The following is a 19036-nucleotide window of genomic DNA, read 5'->3' on the forward strand; positions in this document are numbered from 1 at the left end:
ACATTATTGTAACCGAAAACAACCTAGAAGGGATGGATCAGTTAAGAGTGTGTTTGGAAAAGGAATTTGAAATCAAGGAGCTGGGAAAATTGAAGTGCTTCTTAGGTATAGAAGTAGCAAGATCTAAGGAGGGGATTTTTATTTCTCAGCACAAATATGTACTTGACCTATTGAAAGAAACCGGCCTACTTGGAGGAAGGACTGCCGATACTTCTATTGAACAAAATCGTAGGATTGGGCCAATCTTGACACAAGTACAGTTGACAATGGTGCTTATCAAAGGCTAGTCAGGAGGAATATTTATTCGTCACATACTAGGTCGGACATTGCCTATGTCGTGAGTGTGACTAGCCAATTCATGCATGATCCTAGGGAGAGTCATCTAAAGGCAACACAAAAGATCCTTCACTATCTAAAGGGCACACTAGGTAAGGAAATTTTGTTTGAGAAGCAGGAACCTTAACTTTGGAAGCCTACACTGATGCAGATTATGTTGGGTCTCTTGCGGATAGAAAAGCCACTTCCGGTTATTACACATTCTTAGGGGGGAATGTTATCACTTGGAGAAGTAAAAAACAAAATGGGGTTGCAAGATCAAGTGCTGAGATTGAGTTTAGAGCTATGGCTCTAGGTGTTTGTGAGCTATTGTGGCTAAAAATCGTGTTGAATGATCTACAAGTGGATAGCTCCTATGTGACTTTATTGTGACAATAAGTCTGCAATCAGCATAGACTAGACCAAACACGTGGAAGTAAACTAACAGTTCATCAAAGAAAAGCTTGAAAGTGGTATGATATGTACTCTATACATCCCTACAGGAGAACAACTGGCAGACATTTTGACCAAAGGATTATCAAGCCAAGTGTTTCACAAACTCTTGAGCAAGCTGGGAATGTATAACATACACTCACCAGCTTAAGGGGCTACTTCTTTCCTATTTGTGCTTTTTACCTATCTGTTCTTCTTTCCTAATTCAGTGCAAACTGATATTATGCACGATCAATGTGATTGATTTCCTTAGGCGGTCTTTCCTTATTCACTTGATTGCTTTGTTCATATTCAATTGTATATTCCTTCCGTTTGTATATATTTCCTAATGTAATCTAGAAATCATTTAATTAGGAAAATTCCTAATTAGACATAGGAATGTTGTCTATTATGATAGGCGTGTATGTGTATATATTAGTTGCGGCTTTAGCCTCAATTTAATAAGATTGGAGATTATTTTTCATCCTTTTAACAGTCTCTCTTCAAATTCACCTCAAAAAACTTGTTATCCTTACACCCCTATATTTGATCAGGCTCTAGGTAGCCAATCACCACAAAAATAGTTTTAATATAAAGGTTTACAAGTTTGTACCTAGATAATATAGTCAGCATCCCAAAAAAAAAAAAAAAGAGGACACCCTTTTTATTTATGATTTATCATGCCCATCAAATTTGGTGAGTAGATAAAAGTTAATCAGCAACAAAAGGTATTAAATTCAATATCTGTGCCTGTCCAAATCTTATTAATAAACAATCAAGTTATAAATGTATCAATGTATTTTATTTGAATTTCAATTTTAGGCCTTTTGTGTTTGGATTTAATGAAGAATTATAAATCTATGTAAGAATTGAGACAGGATGATTCATCCATTTTATTCACTGGACTTTTTATTTTATAACAAGATTATAGAAAGATTATTGAATCTCAAGCCAAACAAAATACGAAAATACATATATAAAAGGAGGAAATGCATAGCCTATATGTATATATGTTATCGTTATATTTCAATGACAGTAGCTTTTCTTTGTGAAAAAATGTTTCATCTTTGAAATTTTCAAATTCAAATATTTAATGTAGAATATCTATCCCAAGTTCAAAATCCATAGATAATTAATATGGAAGGTATTATCTATAATTATAGACAAATGAAAGACTTCCCCAAGAGTCTTATTCATTCACTTGATATGAGTGGATTGAATTTTCAAATTTTCTTATCTTATTGAGAGTAAACAATTTAATTGGTTTCGGTTGGATGGTACCAACAAAATTGAGTACAAACTCCCTTTTTTTATTGAATTAACCGATCAACTTGCTATTAGACATTTAGTCTAAATTCAATATTTTTTCCAAAAAACAATTGTCATATTTACTTTATTTATTATTATGAAAATCACTCCTACTACTTCTGGTCCTAGGGCTTCAACGCTTGAAAAAAAAAAAAAAAAACTTGTGGCGTATCGTTCAAATCATTGGGCTGGTACTAGATGTAGCCTTTCTACCGGGCAAGATGCCTAATATTTATAACGCCGTCATAGTTAAGCATCAAGATAATACAGGTTAACCAATTGATATGACTTTTGAGGTCCAGCAATTATTAGGAAACAATCAAGTTAAGAGTTGTAACTATGAGTGCTATAGATGGTCTAATGAGAGGAATGGAAGTGATTGATATGGGAGCTCCTCCAAGTGTTCCTGTTGGTGGAGTGACTCTAGACAAATTTTCAAAGAGTTTTGAGAGCTTGTTGATAATTTAGGTCCTATAGATACTTGAAATTGAAAAGGGGTCACATCATATTCATACCTAGTGAAGCGCTAACATACATTCCCACAAAAGAGTATCATTTTTTCTTCAATACTCACACTCCTTATTAGAACCCTATTGATTCGATTTAGATGTTTATTCTGATATGATATAGGGTATTCAAATATATAATTTTTCATTCGATAATAAATGAACAAATGATGAAACATGAAATGTAACACCCTGCCCCTCTAGAAGTGTACGAATAAATAAATAACCAAAACTAGGGATAACATTCATGTTTTTGGATTACTATACCCCTGATCAACGATTAATTGAACTCATCCTTCAATTTTGGCCCCTCAAAAGCCAATTTAGAGGTTCTCTAGTAAATTTCTTGGTTAAAACATCACTCATTTACCTTAGAGAGACTCACCTTTAATTTCTAGGTCATGTTACCACTTGTGACAATTAAAGGTGATAATGCACAACAGGATTGTCACATAAGTTTAATTAAAATTCAAAGCACAAAAAATCATGGCTTAATCAACACTTAGACACACTTAAGTAACAACATAAACAACATGTAAAAGACTTTATATCTAATCCCAAATTTCCCATACTTGAATTCAAGGATATCAAGGCTGATTAAGCTTAATGTTTCAAAATAGGCTTAATCACGAAGAACAGTTAAAAATATTTCTAGTAATTAAAACTAATTTTTTATATCATGCTAAAATCAGAAATGGATAGTGAAAAGTTATTGAAACCTGAAGCAAAATATGATATAATATCAAGCATATATCACCTGAATGTAGAAAATAGCAATAGGGTTCCCCCGCAAACAAGATATTCTAACATAGCGGCATGGAGTGTAGTTGACGGGATACATCATGTCACGCCTAGGTGCTTCACAGCGTGGCCGAACTTTTACAAATGTCTCTGGCTGGTAAAAAAATCAATTCACAAAGGCATGAAAGATAATCTTTATAAACTATAAGCAGCAAAAATTATTCAACCAAGCCACGCATCATACTAATAACCTCTAACCCATGTAATATGGTGTTTTCTATATGAGCACTAATAAGAAACACACAAATCAAAAAGATAATGATCCAACAACAGGGAATGCCTAGACAAGAAAGTTATTCATAGCTGCAATAAGTATATCAAGATATCACTTTTGAATCACACACATGACTTTTGCATTACACGACCATCTTCAGTAAAAGTATAGATATTTATCATTCAAGAAATCCAATGATTTCTGGTCCTGCCAGCTCCAGTTTTCCAATGCAAAAGGAAAAGGATTTCAATCCACATGATGTTAGGCAGAAGTGTCAAGCCCATTAGGCATTAGCCCGTGGAATTTTGATTTTGAAAAGCTGAAAAAACTAATGGCTGAAAGTGATAAATGTACGGAAAACTCATAAAATGCGTAGCCTTGTGACAACTGAATTCTTACATTGAAATGCATATAAAATCCAGTAGCATATTACAAAAGGGTAAAAAATAAACACATCAGAAATTGATATCTTTGTTTGCCAATAAAAGCATTTTGATTAATGTTATAAACACTCAAAAGATGGTAAAGTTGCAATTTTGATTGTTTATGTTGACGATATTATTTTAACTGGTGATGATGAGACAGAGTTAGCAGCCCTCAAGAAAAAACTTGCGAAGGGGTTCCAAATTAAAAACTTGGGAATTCTAAAATACTTTCTTGGAATGGAGTTTGCAAGATCCAAAGAAAGTATTTTTGTCAATAAGAGAAAATGTGTTCTTGATCTTCTTGGAGAAGCAGGTTTACTCGGTTGCAGGGTGTCGAAGACTCCCATTGAGCCTAATGTGAAACTACAGGCTGCTAAAGCTAACGAAATGAAGAACAGAAAACAATATCAGAGACTTGTGGGCAGGTTAATTTACTTGTCTCATACGCGACCTGATATTGCTTTTGCAGTTAGTATGGCAAGTCAATTTATGCACTCACCAGGGCCAGAGCATTTCGAGGTGGTCTACAGAATTCTAAGATATCTAAAAGCGACACTTGGCAAAGGGATAATGTTCAAGAAACATGATCACTTGTAAGTTGAGATCTACACTGATGCAAATTGAGCAGGAAGTATTGATGATAGGAGATCTACTTCAGGTTATTGTTCTTTTGTTGGGGGAAACCTAGTCACCTGGCGAAGCAAAAAACAAAATGTGGTGGCTAGAAGTAGTGCAGAAGCAGAGTTTAGAGCTGTTGCCCATGGAATTTGTGAGAGAATGTGGATCAAACGAATACTTGAAAAGCTGAAGTTTTCTCACTCTATACCTATAAAAGTCTATTGTGACAACAAAGCTGCTATTTCTATAGCTCATAATCCAGTATTACATGACCGTACAAAACATATAAAAGTGGACAAATATTTCATCAAGGAGAAGATTGATGTTGGAATAATATGCATGCCATACCTTCCAACAACAAAATAAATTGCTGATGTTCTAACTAAGGGTCTCCACAAGAAGCAGTTTGATAAACTTATTAGCAAGCTGGCTATGGAAGACATCTACAAACCAGCTTGAGGGGGAGTGTTGGAATTGTGCTGATCTAACCTTGATCCTAGAATATTTTAGGATCAGTGTTCTATGTAAATATCATGTAAATATAGAAAGGTAATTATGGTAGGATGCTATCAATTATTTTTTTCCTTCTTTGCTAATAATCCTCTCCTTAAAAGAGGATGTTGTACACATTTATTTTGGATCAATAAAGAGATTTCTGGGTCTGATTTCTAAGTATGCCTCCAAAATGGGGCGGCCTTTTGTGGTCGTGTGCTTGGTGACATGAGGAATTGGACATGCGAGGTTTGTAATGTTCTGATAATGAATATGTAATAATCTAGCAGAACTTGATGTGCGTTTTTTAGGTTATTTAAATCATTTTGCAATTTGCACAAGAAATGGACCATGGCATGGTAGGATTTGTGGTTGACTTGTTAGGGACATTTAGGGCCTAAGAGCATGGGTCTCAGCCAACCCATCTCGGCATGTCCTAAGACATAATGTCTCAACCAAGTGAGATTCCAAAGGCATGTGTTGACTAAATAGAACTAAGGCGTGAACATGGTGGCAGGCCATGAAGATCCATGGAATAGCCTATTTTGATGAATAATAGTGAGCAAACAAAACAAGGATTAGCACTAGTAGAATTTGACATGGCATAGTAAGAGGCTTTGGATGATCCATTTGGGCATGAGTCTCAACAAACAAAGGTCAAATGGAATATTGTCTCCGCCAAGAAGCTTAAAAGGTTTAATAGGTTGATGAGAAAGAATTCAAGCAATGGATTTGATTTTGCATAAGCCAAATTTGAGATTGCCTAGGTGGTGGCCTTAGGTGGCCTTGAGAAGGGACTGTCTCACCCAACCCCAATGTCACGACCCCAAGGGCTGCTTTGTAATTTTCATTTGCATTTTAAATTTTCAGTTGTAGAATTGGAGGGAGCTAACCGATTCTGTTAAGTAGCTCTTACCATAATACCCTCGGGTTGCATGTAACCAGGAGGAACACACTATATAAGGCTATTAGGCGGGAGGATGGGAATTCATTGTGGAATGAGAATTGAATTCTTTCTCACTATTCTCTCTCTCTATTTCCCTCTCTCACTTTCCCTCCTAAATTCTCTCTCTAATCTTCCCTTCTTTCTCTTCTACACTAGTCAAATTCAAGCCTCTTCCTTGAGGCTTGACAATTGGTATCAAAACCAGTCATCCTCAACTATGATCCAATGAAGGTGGAACAGAATTGGCGAACTCATGATTCAAGAGGCGTCAAGAGATATGGCAAAAGGTACTAGAATGAAACAGTTAGAAAATCAAATGGAGGCGATGGAGGTCGAGCTCACCCAGACGCAAGAGGTGGTTACGCAGAGCAAAGAAGAAATGAGAACAATTCGAGAGGAGCTACGAGAGGATATAGCAGCATCCAATGATGGAGTTCTAAGGGAATTGGCAAGACAGAGGGAGTCGATGGATTAGCGGATTAATAGCGTGATTAACATGTTGTCTACGTTGCCTCAATTTCGGTTGCCACCAGAATTTCCTCCCCAAGCAGAGCTGAAGATGGGATCATCAGGACCCGACATATTGCTGAAACCACAAGGAGTTTCGAAGACAAGGGAATTACATTTCGAGGGTACGAATGATCAAGTAAGAGAACTAAATTCCTCTAGATCTAGCCAAGGTCACCTACCGAGGCTAGAGATACCTCTTTTTGAATTATCCAAACCACGCTGGTGGATCCGAAGGTGTGAGACGTATTTTCAGTTCTATCACATACCAAAGAATCAAAGGATCACCATAGCTACGGCATATCTTAACGATGTGGCCAATAGTTGGAACAAAGGATGGTCCAGATCCAGGGGTATGGGGGCGAGATGGATAAATTTCGCATAAGAGTTGTGTGTGAGATTTGGATAAAGGAATATAGCCGATGTCATCGAGGAATTCAACAAACTCAAGCAAGAAGGGACGGTCACAGAGTATCAAGAAAAATTTGAAGAGCTGGGGCATTAATGTGGAGTGCTCAACCCACTCTCACATACCAATATTTTGTCTCTAGTTTCATTAGTAGCCTTAAAGACGAGCTAAGGTACATGGTAAAAATGTTCTTACCGGCCACTATGAGGGAAGCGGCGGATAAGGCAAGGTTGCAAGAATTAACTCTAGAGGCCATATATAAGAGGAACAAATCAGCACCGAGGGCAATGCCGATGGTTGGGTACCTAACAGGGGGCAACATTAAGGCATTGATGCCTGCAGTGTCTACGAGAGGGGCAAAAAGGGGTCCCAATAACCCGGCTAATAGAGCTCTAACAATGGAACAAAGGAGAATGTTGGGATTATGTTTCAAGTGTGGTGATAAGTACGGACCTAACCATCAGTGCAAGAGGCACCTACTTAACATGGAAGGGGCGGAGGAAACCCACGGGGAAGAAGAACAGGAAGAAAAAGATATAAAGGCAGAGAATGGTTATGACAAAGATCGAGGACAAGAAGGGTGAGAAATTTCCTTTCATGCTCTTAAGGGAGGCCCTACGGGAAAGATTATCAAGGTGGTGGGACAAGTAGGGAGTAAGAGGTTAATGATGTTGATAGATAGTGGCAATACTCACAGCTTCTTGAATGAAGCTACTGCCCACGAGTTGAAATGCAAAATGACCCACACCACCCCACTATCAGTGATCATAGCCAACGGGCACAAGATGTACAGCCATTGTAAGTGTGTTGACATCAAATGGGTGATGCATGGTTATGAGTTCAAGGCTAGTTTGGGAATACTAGAGTTGGGAGGATGCGATATTGTCCTCGGAGTGGATTGGATGAGGACAATGAGTCCACTTACCTTCGACTTCAACAAGCTAGAGGTAACGGTAGAAATGAAGGGTAAGAAACTAAAATTGACTGGTAGCTTGGAACATAGGGAATGCAAGATGATTAGGGGAAGTAAACTGCGGAAGTTATTTCAAAAAAAATGGGGGCAAATCACACAGCTCTACTCAATCCAAGTTGTAGAAAGAGAAGAATTCGATAAAGAAATGGGGCCTCAACGGCGTGAGAAGGGAGGATGTTATACAACCTATTCCCAGGTAATTACCATAGATAGCTTGAACTTACTTTTAGACAGATATAAGGACTTGTTCAATAAGCCTAATTCTTACCACCCCAAATACCTTTGGACCATGCAATTCCTCAAACCTAAAACTACCCCAGTAAATATTTGACCTTACCGTTATTCACCTACCCAAAAGGCTGAGATTGAAAAACGAATTTCCAACATGCTAGCCACTTCCTTTATACAATCAAGCTAAAGCTTTTTCGCATCACCTGTGTTGTTGGTTAAAAAAAAGGATGGCTCATGGAGATTTTGTGTTGACTAGTGTCAACTCAATTCTCACACCATCTAGGACAAATTCCCTATTCCCCTTATAGATGACCTATTGGATGAGCTAGAAGGACCCAAAATTTTCTCTAAGCCTTCGATCTGGATACCATCAAATCCGGATGAAACCTACCGATATTCCCAAAACAGCCTTTCGAACCCACCAAGGTCTATATGAATTTATAGTCATGCCCTTTGGCCTTACTAATGCTCCTGTTACCTTTCAAGCACTCATAAACCAGATTTTTGCTCCTTATCTTCAAAAGTTCATCCTAGTATTTTTTGATAATATACTCATCTAGAGTCCAAACCTTAAACAACACATAACCCACCTTCAAACCGCATTTGAAGTCCTTAGAATTGTATGTCAAGCTATCTAAGTGTATTTTTGCCAGGAATGAGGTGGGATATTTGGGGCACATCATATTGAAGGAAGGGGTTAAAACAGACCCAGCAAGGTCACAACAATGGTGGAGTGGCCAAGACCTATATCTGTAAGAGCATTGAGGAGATTTTTGGGGTTAACAGGTTATTATCGAAAATTTATAAGACACTATGGGGTAAATTTATAAGACACTATGGGGTAATTAGCAGGCCTCTGACGAATTTACTAAAGAAATAAGGGTTCCATTGGAATCCCCAAGCGGAAGCAACCTTCTTGACACTTAAAAAAGCAATGACCCAAGCACCCGTATTAGCCCTACCCGATTTTTCCAAACAATTCACAGTAGAGACGAATGCTTGTGACAAGGGAATAAGGGTTGTACTAATGCAGAAGGGAAGGCCTATTGCCTATATTAGTCAAGCTCTGGGACCTAAACATTTGGGGTGGAGTGTGTATGAGAAGGAGCAGCTAGAAGTGCTGAAGGCTGTGGACAAATGGAGGCGTTATCTAGAAGGTAACTCTTTCATGATTAAAACAGATCATGAGAGCCTCAGATTCTTATCCCAGCAAAGACTATAGTCCCAGCTCCAAAAGAAAGGGGTATCCAAGCTCATGGGATTGGACTATACAATACTCTACCACAATGGGAAGGAAAATATAGTGGCCAATGCCCTATCAAGAAGGGAGGACAGTGACAAGAAAGGCCAATGCCACACCATCACGACAGTGGTGCCAAAATGGATAAAAGAAGTGGTGCAAAGTTATGAGAATACTAAATGGGTGAAAGAACTCCTAACCAAATTGGCAGTTCAAACTACAAACGAGAAAGGTTGCTCAATGTCCAATAACCTCATCAGATTTCAGGGCAAACTAGTTGTGGGAAACGTAAGGGGTTGAAAGAAAAGATATTTAGGTCCCTACAATGCTCACCCTTAAGGGGTCATTCCGGGATCAAGACTACCTACCACAAGGTCAGATAGCTATTCTTTTGGCCAAAACTTGCAAGACATGGTAGAATTTGTGCTAGCATGTGAGAGACTGCCAAGGGTGTAAGCACGAGCAAGTGCCATACCCAAGCATGCTGCAACCTCTAGAGGTCCCAGAACAGGCATGGGAAGGGATCTCTATGGATTTTGTGGAGGGGTTACCAAAATCTGAGGGCAAGGACGTGATTTTAGTGGTGGTGGACAGACTAACCAAATTTGGGCACTTTTGTAGCCTCACACACCCCTTCTCAGCCCAAGAGGTGGCTAGGATTTTCTTGGACTCAGTGAGCTACATGGGGCCCCTAAGACAATAGTATCTAACAAGAATAAAATCTTCACCAACAATTTCTAGCAAGAATTGTTCAAGAAGCTGGGAGTGGGGTTGCAGCTTTCTACTGCTTACCACCCTCAAACCGATAGCCAAACGAAAAAGGTCAACCAATGCCTAGAAGCATACCTAAGGTGCATGTGCTTTACAAGGCCTAAGAGTTGGAACCGATGGCTTCCACTAGCTCAATGGTGGTACAATTCTTGTTTTCATAGTGCCATCAAGAGAAGTCCTTTCGAGGCTATGTTTAGGTACAAGCCCCCTCTACTGCCGGCTATAGCTAGCAATTCTTCTAGCCTAACAGCAGTGGAGTAGTACTTACAACAGGGGAAGAATATGCTCTTTATCCTAAGTAAGGAATTAACTGGTGCTCAAAACAGGATGAAGCAGGCAGTGGACAAGACGAGAAGTGACAGGACTTTTGAGATCAGGGACAAGGTGTTCCTTAAAGTGAGGAGGTCATTGCAACAACCATTCACTTCCACACCTACATCCAAGCTCAGCCCTAAGTACTTTGGACCCTATATCATTGAAGCTAGAGTGGGAAAGGAAGCCTACAAGCTAAGGTTACCTGAAGGAATTGTCACGACCCCAAGGAACCCCAAGGATATATTAGTAATACATGTCATGTGTTTTCCTTATTAGTTGCATTTTATGTTGTTGTTGTTAGCATCTTCAATTGTAAGCCTATAAATAGGCTTGAGTAGTTAGAGAAAACCAGCTTAATGAATGAATTGAATCTCAATTCCCTCTCTCAATACTCTCCCACAGCTATTCTCTCTCTCCCTCAATTCTGCTATGTTCTTCCTTGCCCCTTCTTTGCTATATCTTCCTCAAACTCTTATCCAAATTCCTTCCTAGACCCTAGCTAAACTCTAGGGCCATGAAAATTGGTATCAAAGCCAATCGTTCCTCGGCTGTGATTGTGGAGACTTTAATAGCTGAATTTAGATTCGAAGCAACAAATTCCGACGAAGGTTGATTATGGAATTTTAAGCCTATTACGAAATCTGGTAGCAACAGGCGAGTCAGACGCTAGGCTGCGGAATCTGATCAAGGCTGCTTCGTGAGTTCCAGTGACGAAACTAGGGTGAAGTTGGAAGAGGAAGTAACGATCGCTAAACATCGAAGTGCAGTTCAGTCTGAAGAAATTTTCAGCTTACTTGATTTTGTTAATCAAGTCCAAAATTGTAGGCAAAGCGGATCCAGATCTCGGTGGATCTAAGTGAAGCAAAGTTCAGCGATTGTGAGCCAAGGCAAAAATAAGTGAAATTCCGGTGATTACGGAGCCAGCGAACGGTGATTGGGTGAGTAGTTAAGGCACGACGTGGAAGTAGATCCAGCGGTCTTGAATTTGTAGCGATGACAAGTAGACGCAAGCGCGTCCAACAATCGGCAAAACCGTAGCGTTAGGTTCAAAAATTGAAGGTTGTCTTGGCTGGCTACGGACGCAAAGCAAGAGGGCGACTATGAGAAACAAGTTCTTGCGAACTGTAGGCTCTGATTGACAATTCAATTGCAAATTAGAGGTACTGAATTAGGAAGAATCGGAATCAGAGTCTCAATGATTGAATTCGGAATTGAACTCGAATTTGAAAGGCAAGGCTGAGCAAGGCAAGCTTCAACTCGGAATTGAAGACAACGCAGGCCAAGGGAGCTCCGACATTAACTACAAGCAGATCGCAGCAAAGCCAGTGGTTTCGCGGTCCTTGAACGGTGATTGGGTGAAGGGTGAGGGCACTGATTACGGCGGAAAAGGAAGTTGCAATTGAAGCAGAACCTTGAGCGATTGAGATCGGAAATTGTCTGCAAACGACCATTTAAGTTCATAACACCCGATTGTCGACAACGGTCGTGGACTTAGGCGATCTCTGACTTGATTCAGGCGAGAGGTGAGGAAGTCTTGCAGCTATGAATTTCGGTTCAGATTTGAATTGCTAAGGCAAAGCAGAAGGAATCCTTGGCTATTTGACCAAGGCAACTACTGTGAGGCGGGTGATTCTCCCAGGCGACTAATGTGAGGCGATCTCGGACAGAATTCCAATGACTTGGGAAATTGATTTGGAATATGTTTAGTAGTTGGAATTGAGGTTGCTGAACTGGAAGCAATAGTTGCATTGGCTTGGGTTGTTGAATTTCAATATCAAAGGTGAAGTCAGTGCGAACAATTGAGCGATGGCTGAAAGAACCAGATTAAAGCAACTAGAGTCGAGGATGGAAGCGTTAAGGTTCGGGATGATGCTAACGCATGGGGCAAAGAACCAAAGCCGAGGGGATATTGTGACCATCAGAGAAAACATATGGGAGAATGTAGTTGCCTCTCAAAAAGGAATGCAGAGAGGTACGGAGAAGCATCGAAAGGCGAGGGAGCAACATAGCCAGCAGATCAACAGCATGTTCAACATGATGTCTTCGCCACATCAATTTCGGTTTCCACCATATTTTCCTTCCCGAGTAGCAGCTGATCCAATTTTGCCCAACCATGGTACCCTTCCTATAACCTATGGCTTGCAAGAGCCAGAGGAACTACCAACCTTGAAACTGGAAATTCAGGTAAGATGTTCATCTTCCCACATTTCCAATCATACTCCAATGTCTAGGGAAGGGGAGATCAGGTGGACTAATCTTGCTGGAAATTTACATGACCAATTTGGGAAGAACAAGAACATGATTAAGGTGACTGAGGAGTTCAACAAATTAAGTCAGGAGGGATCGGTGACAGATTATTGGGATAGATTTGAGGAGTTAAGGTCCCTATTGCGGAGTGATCAACCAACTCTAACGGAGCACTATTTTGTATCAAGATTTGTTAATGGGTTGAAAGACAAACTGAGGTTAATGGTCAAAATAATGATGCCTGCAACCATGAAAGAGGCGGCCGAAAAAAGCAAGGTTGAAGGAACTCACCTTGGAAGCCATCTTTAGGAAGCATGGGCTGCAGCCTAATGAATCTATGGAGAGCAAAAACAGGGTGAAGGAGTCTCTAAGGCTGGAAATTATGTTCAACAAGAATGAGGAAAATTTGGGGCTAGACCGACTAGTTGTAACTGAAAACTCCAGCAATGAAGAGAGATTGGACATGAATATCAGCAAAAATCACAGCTTATATTTGCAGGAAGCTGATGGAGTAGCATCGGGAGATGAGGATGACGTTGCAGATAGGCTCCATGCCAATGATGAACGACAACCATGCAACGAGGATTTGGACCAAAGGAAGAAGCAAGAGGTTGAGGACTTGCACAATCCTGCAGCTACTATGAGTGATAGTCTTGATGTTACTTCAAAGGGTGTAGATCAAGTACAGGTGTTAACTATAGTAGAAAAGGAGCAATTGAAATTGACTAAACAGTAGAACAACCATGTGGTTCAAAAGATGAAGGAAAAGGAGGTTGTTTCCACACGATTAGGAGTTCGGATATTAGAGGAGGGATAGTTGAAATGGAGGTCAGTCCTGGAAATCTCTATTGAAGATAAGGAAGGAGAAGAGATTGTGAAGAAGGGAAAGGATATGACTACACCAACCTCGGAGTTTGAAGATTACAATGGTGAGGGAATTGGTGTTGTAATTAAAATGAATGCCCATTGGAGTACAATTCAAGGTTGGTTAGAGATTAACAGAGGCTGCTTGTGCTTGGAAGAAATTTTAGTTGATGGGAACAAAACTCTTGTTGTTTTGTTTATTCCTCTTTCAATTGGAGAGCAACAAAGTTGGAATTCCTTTCCATGATTGGAAATGATATGGTTGCAGCTATAACGGATCAATTGGAACCATTTTCAATGGAAATCAGAATGAGGGGGATGGCTAGACTTGCTGTTGTAGCAAGTCATAGTACTGATGTTTTTGAAGAAAAAGACACAAAAAGGCAAAAGAAAATGAAGATATGAGATAAGCACAAGAAAAGGTGAAGAAGAAACCAGATTGATAAGGCTAGAATCAGCTGAGGAATGGGGTCAACAACTATCAATTCTTGGGGACAAGAATTGTTTGAAGGGGTAGGGATTGTCACAACCCCAAGGATATATTAGTAATACATGTCATACGTTTTCCTTATTAGTTGCATTTTATGTTGTTGTTAGCATCTTCAATTGTAAGCCTATAAATAGGCTTGAGTAGTTAGAGAAAGCCAGCTTAATGAATGATTTGAATCTCAATTCCCTCTCTCAATACTCTCCCACGACTATTCTCTCTCTCCCTCAATTTTGTTCTGTTCTCCCTTGCCTCTTCTTTGCTTTATCTTCCTCAAACTCTTATCCAAATTCCTTCCTAGACCCCAGCTTAAACCCTAGGGCCATGACAGGAATCAACGTGCATCCGGTATTTCACGTGTTACTTCTCCAAAAATTCATGGAACCAGGGGCCACCATCAGCTAACAACTACCGACAGTAGAAGATGAACTAGAAGAGAACCTAGAGCCACAAGCCATCCTAGACAAAAGGGTGGTCTATCAAGAAGCAGCACCCCTAACACAAGTTCTAGTCCAATGGTCACAGCTACAACCAAACCATACTACATGGGAGTACCTACCCGAGTTGCTGACAACGTTCCCACAAGTGGCCAACCTACTGTAACGGATTCTTGGGGACAAGAACGTAATTGAACGGGGGGAGAATGTCACGACCCCAAGGGTTGCTTTGTAATTTTCATTTGCATTTTAAATTTTCAGTTGTAGAATTGGAGGGAGCTAACTGATTTTGTTAAATAGCTCTTACCATAATACCCTTGGGTTGCATGTAACCACAAGGAACAGCCTATATAAGGCTATTAGGTGGGAGGATGGGAATTCATTGTGGAATGAGAATTGAATTCTTTTCCTTTATTTCCCTCTCTCACTTTCCCTCCTAAATTCTCTCTCCGATCTTCCCTTCTTTCTCTTCTAAACTAGTCGAATTCAAGCCTCTTCCTCGAGACTTGACACCCAAGAATTTGACAAATTCCCTCTAGCAAGCAAGTCTTCACAACCTTTCTATGATGAATGAGGAGGGGCGCAAATGAGAATGGATGCAATTTTTGAGAATGAGAAGAAGGAGCTATTGCCAACATGCCATCAAGCTACCATGATTTTTGAATAAAAAAGCATGGGTAGATTGGGAAATGGCCTACTCTTAAGGATTGGAATATCCCGAGTCATGCATGAGCTGTGGCATGGAACAAGGTCCCATGCGCAGGGTCCATGCCACAAGTGATCCAGAACTGCTATGTAGCCAGTTAACCTCACCCCAGGGGCATTTTGGTACCTTTTCACAGTTAGGGGACTTTTGGGCATTTTGGCTTTTGTTTGGGACTTTTTTGGCAAATTCACACATTCAAATGTAATTGAGGAACCTGTCATTAGGTTCACCTTAGGTTCAATGTGAAAGTAAAGTAAAGTCGCTACGGGGCAAGCAGCGTAGTTCAAAAATTTTGAACCTTACCCCGATCCCGACGATTAGATCAACGTCGAAATCAAATCATTCACAAACAAATAAATAAATCTAACCTTTAGATTATCGAGTCGTTCGCGAATTCAAGCCGTCCAAGCGTCCGGCCTCTAACTCGTGATACGCGGCACGCGTCCGTTGGCAAGGAGAGCGGAATAGAAGTACTAGCTCCTTCTCCTTTTCGCGGCTTGTGTATGGATGGAAAAAGAACGCCCTCGTTTCATATTGATGCCAAAAGAAATGGGGAAGAGGGAACGGCAATACGTTTTTCAACTCTTGAAAAACGACACCAAAAACCCTTTAATTTTGGACAACCCATAAAGGGATATTTATAGTGAAATATCCTAGGGTTTCTAAAACCCTAATGGATTGGGCTAACCCATTAATTCTAATTTAATTAGAATATTAAGTGGGCTTATTCTAGTTCAACTAGAAATATAATTAAATGGCCCAAATTCTTTTACAAGTTTAAATAAAATATTTTGCCCCAAATCTAATTCAATCCCAAATATAATATTTAATATTTAGCCCAAATCTAATTTGATCCAAATATAATATTTATTTTAATATTTGGCCCAAATCCAATTTAGTCCAAATATAATATTTAATTTAATATTTGGCCCAAATCCAATTTAGTCCAAATATTAACTTAAGCCCAAATATATTTTATTTCCTATTTGCCACTCCAACAAATAGAAAATTATTAAATTAAAAACTCCTTTCTAATTTAATTAATTGTCATTTTAGGAAACTCTTTCCATTATGACGACTCCTCGTCATATCGACGTCATTACGTCTATTTGTTCTTTTTTCGTGAGAACCTACGACAGCACAACTTCTTGTCGAAATGTCCCACTTAACCATACGTCCACTCTCCTGGTTTAAGCCAGGGACCGTGCCTATTGCGTATGACTCATTAGGCTTCCGAATATGTTGCCAATGTGTCGGTACGAACACATAAGACAAGATTGGCCTCTAGCAAAGCATCATGCCTACCCAATTATTCAGAAAGATTCATAATCCGCAAATAATCTTTCACGAACATGGTTACCGTGTAATTCGATCCTCTCGTCAATGTATCTTATGTGATCTCAAGTATGGTGATGTGTTGCTTGATAACAATCACATGAGTTTTCTTCGGTCTTCCGGATATCTTCACTTAATAGAAAATAAATCAATAACTCCTTATTGATCTCTTTCACCATGGCCATGGATTTAAAATGAATATCCACCGAAGGCGCCTTAGATACATCATCCTCTATCAAGGGATAGACGAGTCTCATCTTGGTTATACACCCACCTCCATAAGCCTCACGATATACCCAACGATCGCCCACATGTAGCCTCTGTCTAGACCCATCGAAACAATGTCAAAGCATACCAGTCTTCTTATGAGATGACCGTGACAATCTCAGGTCCAAGGATTAGTTACACCCATCTCGTATGAGAATTCCATCAACATATAACCAAAATAGATTCTCATGACGAGTCATGTCCAGTGACACATTCTACAACATTGGTCACCTATGTACTTGTCTAGACATCCCCATGCTTATGGGTGTGAGACCCCCATTGCTATCACATAGCAAAAACATAGTACATACAAGTCTTACCGCAATTGTCAATGTTCATTCTTGACATTACTACGACTTGGGACGTTTAATGATGTCTAGAAACTATGATGCATCATCTCACATCTTTATAGATTAATTACAGTATACATCATATGGACTTCTATCTAGTTTCATTCGATTATTAAAATAATAACAAGAAACTAATAGAATGACTTCTTGTGAATTTGAACAACTCCTTATTCAAATAATAACATGATTACAATTGTCAGTGTACAACATGCCCAATCTGATTGGGTCTAGAGCACCTACACTAACACAATGCTAATGGTTACTTTGCAGGGACTGTGGGTAATACATACTGCTGTGTAACTGTTTGGGAAGGGATAAGTATGGACATAAAGGGTTCTGTAGAATCCAATCTGTAGTGATTTCAATAGATGTGACGAAGCTGATTCAGCAAATATACACACTATGAATTAAGGCATAAAAAATTAGTCAAACATGACAGCTTACTATGCATGGTCAGGACACATAAGATATGCCTAATATTTGCCTAACTTTTAAAGCCTCAATTAGCAATGCTTAGCCTTGGAAAGACCATTCAAATGTCCTTTTATATTGCTGCTAATATAGTAATCAGCAATAAGAAAAAACTTTTTTTCTTTTTTTTGCTGAGAAGTGTGTGAATAAGTTAAATATTGATATCAGTTAAGGAAATGAACTCTAATAGCATGATGTAGTATTAGGCAATCAGTTTTCCATTTCCTGACCTTATAGCGCAACCCAACTCCAATTTCCCATTCCAAAACCGACTTGTTATAAATCCTTATATGTGATAGCAAGCATGGTTCCTGTAAAAAGAAAATGTCAAAGAACAGCTATATCTAAAGCATTTCAGCAGAAGTGATTATAATATGTAAACTGATAAATGGCTAATAGCTCAATACAGCAACAAACATATAGTCCTTTTTACTTAAGTTACCAATACCAAGAAAGGGGCAAATTAACGAAATTTCCTCTGCCACAAAGAGTTTTTAACAGGAAGGAGTAAACAGCTGAATATAGCAGAACAAACATGATTTGTAAAATTAAATGATGGAAAAAAAAATACATCATAACAAAGCTATTATTGTCCTATATTTAATGTACAAATCATAAATCATAAGGAATTTAAGGTAAGTAGACCCAAGATAAAACTAGAAATAACTGTGAGGATTGAAAAAATTGACAGCAATAAGAATCAAATGCCTCAAAATTTCCATGGTTTAGGTTTTGTATCTTTTCATTTTATTTTTTTTTCTTCTTTTTCCCACAGGTTCAAGTCAGGAAACAGCCTCTTTGCTGAGTAAGGTAAGGTTGTGCACAATTAACTTCTCCAAAGCCCGGAATGTGGGAGCCTCATGCACTGGATCCATAGCTTCTACCTTCTTTGGGTCAGTGCTAACTCCTTCCTTTGATATAATATGCCCCAAATACTCCACAGGTCCTTGTCCAAATGCACACTTAGATTTCTTAATCAAGAGTTAGATCTGAGGATATCAAGGGTGGTTATAAGATAAATCAAGTGTTGATCAAAAGTAGGGCTATAGATAAGTATGTCATCAAAGAATACAAATATAAATTTTCGAAGATGGGGTTCAAAAATTCTGTTCATGAGGGATTGGAAAATAGTTGGGGCATTGGTGAGCCCAAATGGCATCACCAAGAATTCAAAGTGCCCATGGTGGGTCCTAAAAGCTGTTTTATAGATATCTTCGGGTTTCATCCTAATTTGGTGATAAGCCGAACACAAATCCAGCTTAGAGAAGTATTGATCATGATGAAGTTCGTCCAAAAGGTCCTCCACCAAGGGTATAGGGAATTTATCATTGATGGTCATGGCATTAAGTTGGCGATAATCCACACAAAA

General features: G+C 39.2%; 1 protein-coding gene across 3 annotated transcripts in view; it reads right to left on the minus strand.

Annotated features, from left to right (window-relative positions):
* LOC127814284 (uncharacterized) overlaps nucleotides 1-19036 on the minus strand; it is a 159081-nt gene that overhangs the window by 134879 nt on the left and 5166 nt on the right. For all 3 annotated transcript variants that reach the window (XR_008026325.1, XM_052355701.1, XM_052355700.1), the window contains exons 2-3: nucleotides 17898-17978; nucleotides 3319-3456 (exon numbers count right to left, since the gene is read on the minus strand). Coding sequence is in view for 2 of the 3 variants with exons in the window: in XM_052355701.1 (XP_052211661.1) it covers nucleotides 3319-3456; nucleotides 17898-17978 (219 nt within the window). In the remaining variant the exon portion in view is untranslated. The remainder of the gene's footprint in view (nucleotides 1-3318; nucleotides 3457-17897; nucleotides 17979-19036) is intronic.

The sequence above is a fragment of the Diospyros lotus genome, chromosome 12 (assembly GCF_014633365.1).
Source record: "Diospyros lotus cultivar Yz01 chromosome 12, ASM1463336v1, whole genome shotgun sequence".
Classification (NCBI taxonomy): Eukaryota; Viridiplantae; Streptophyta; class Magnoliopsida; order Ericales; family Ebenaceae; genus Diospyros; species Diospyros lotus.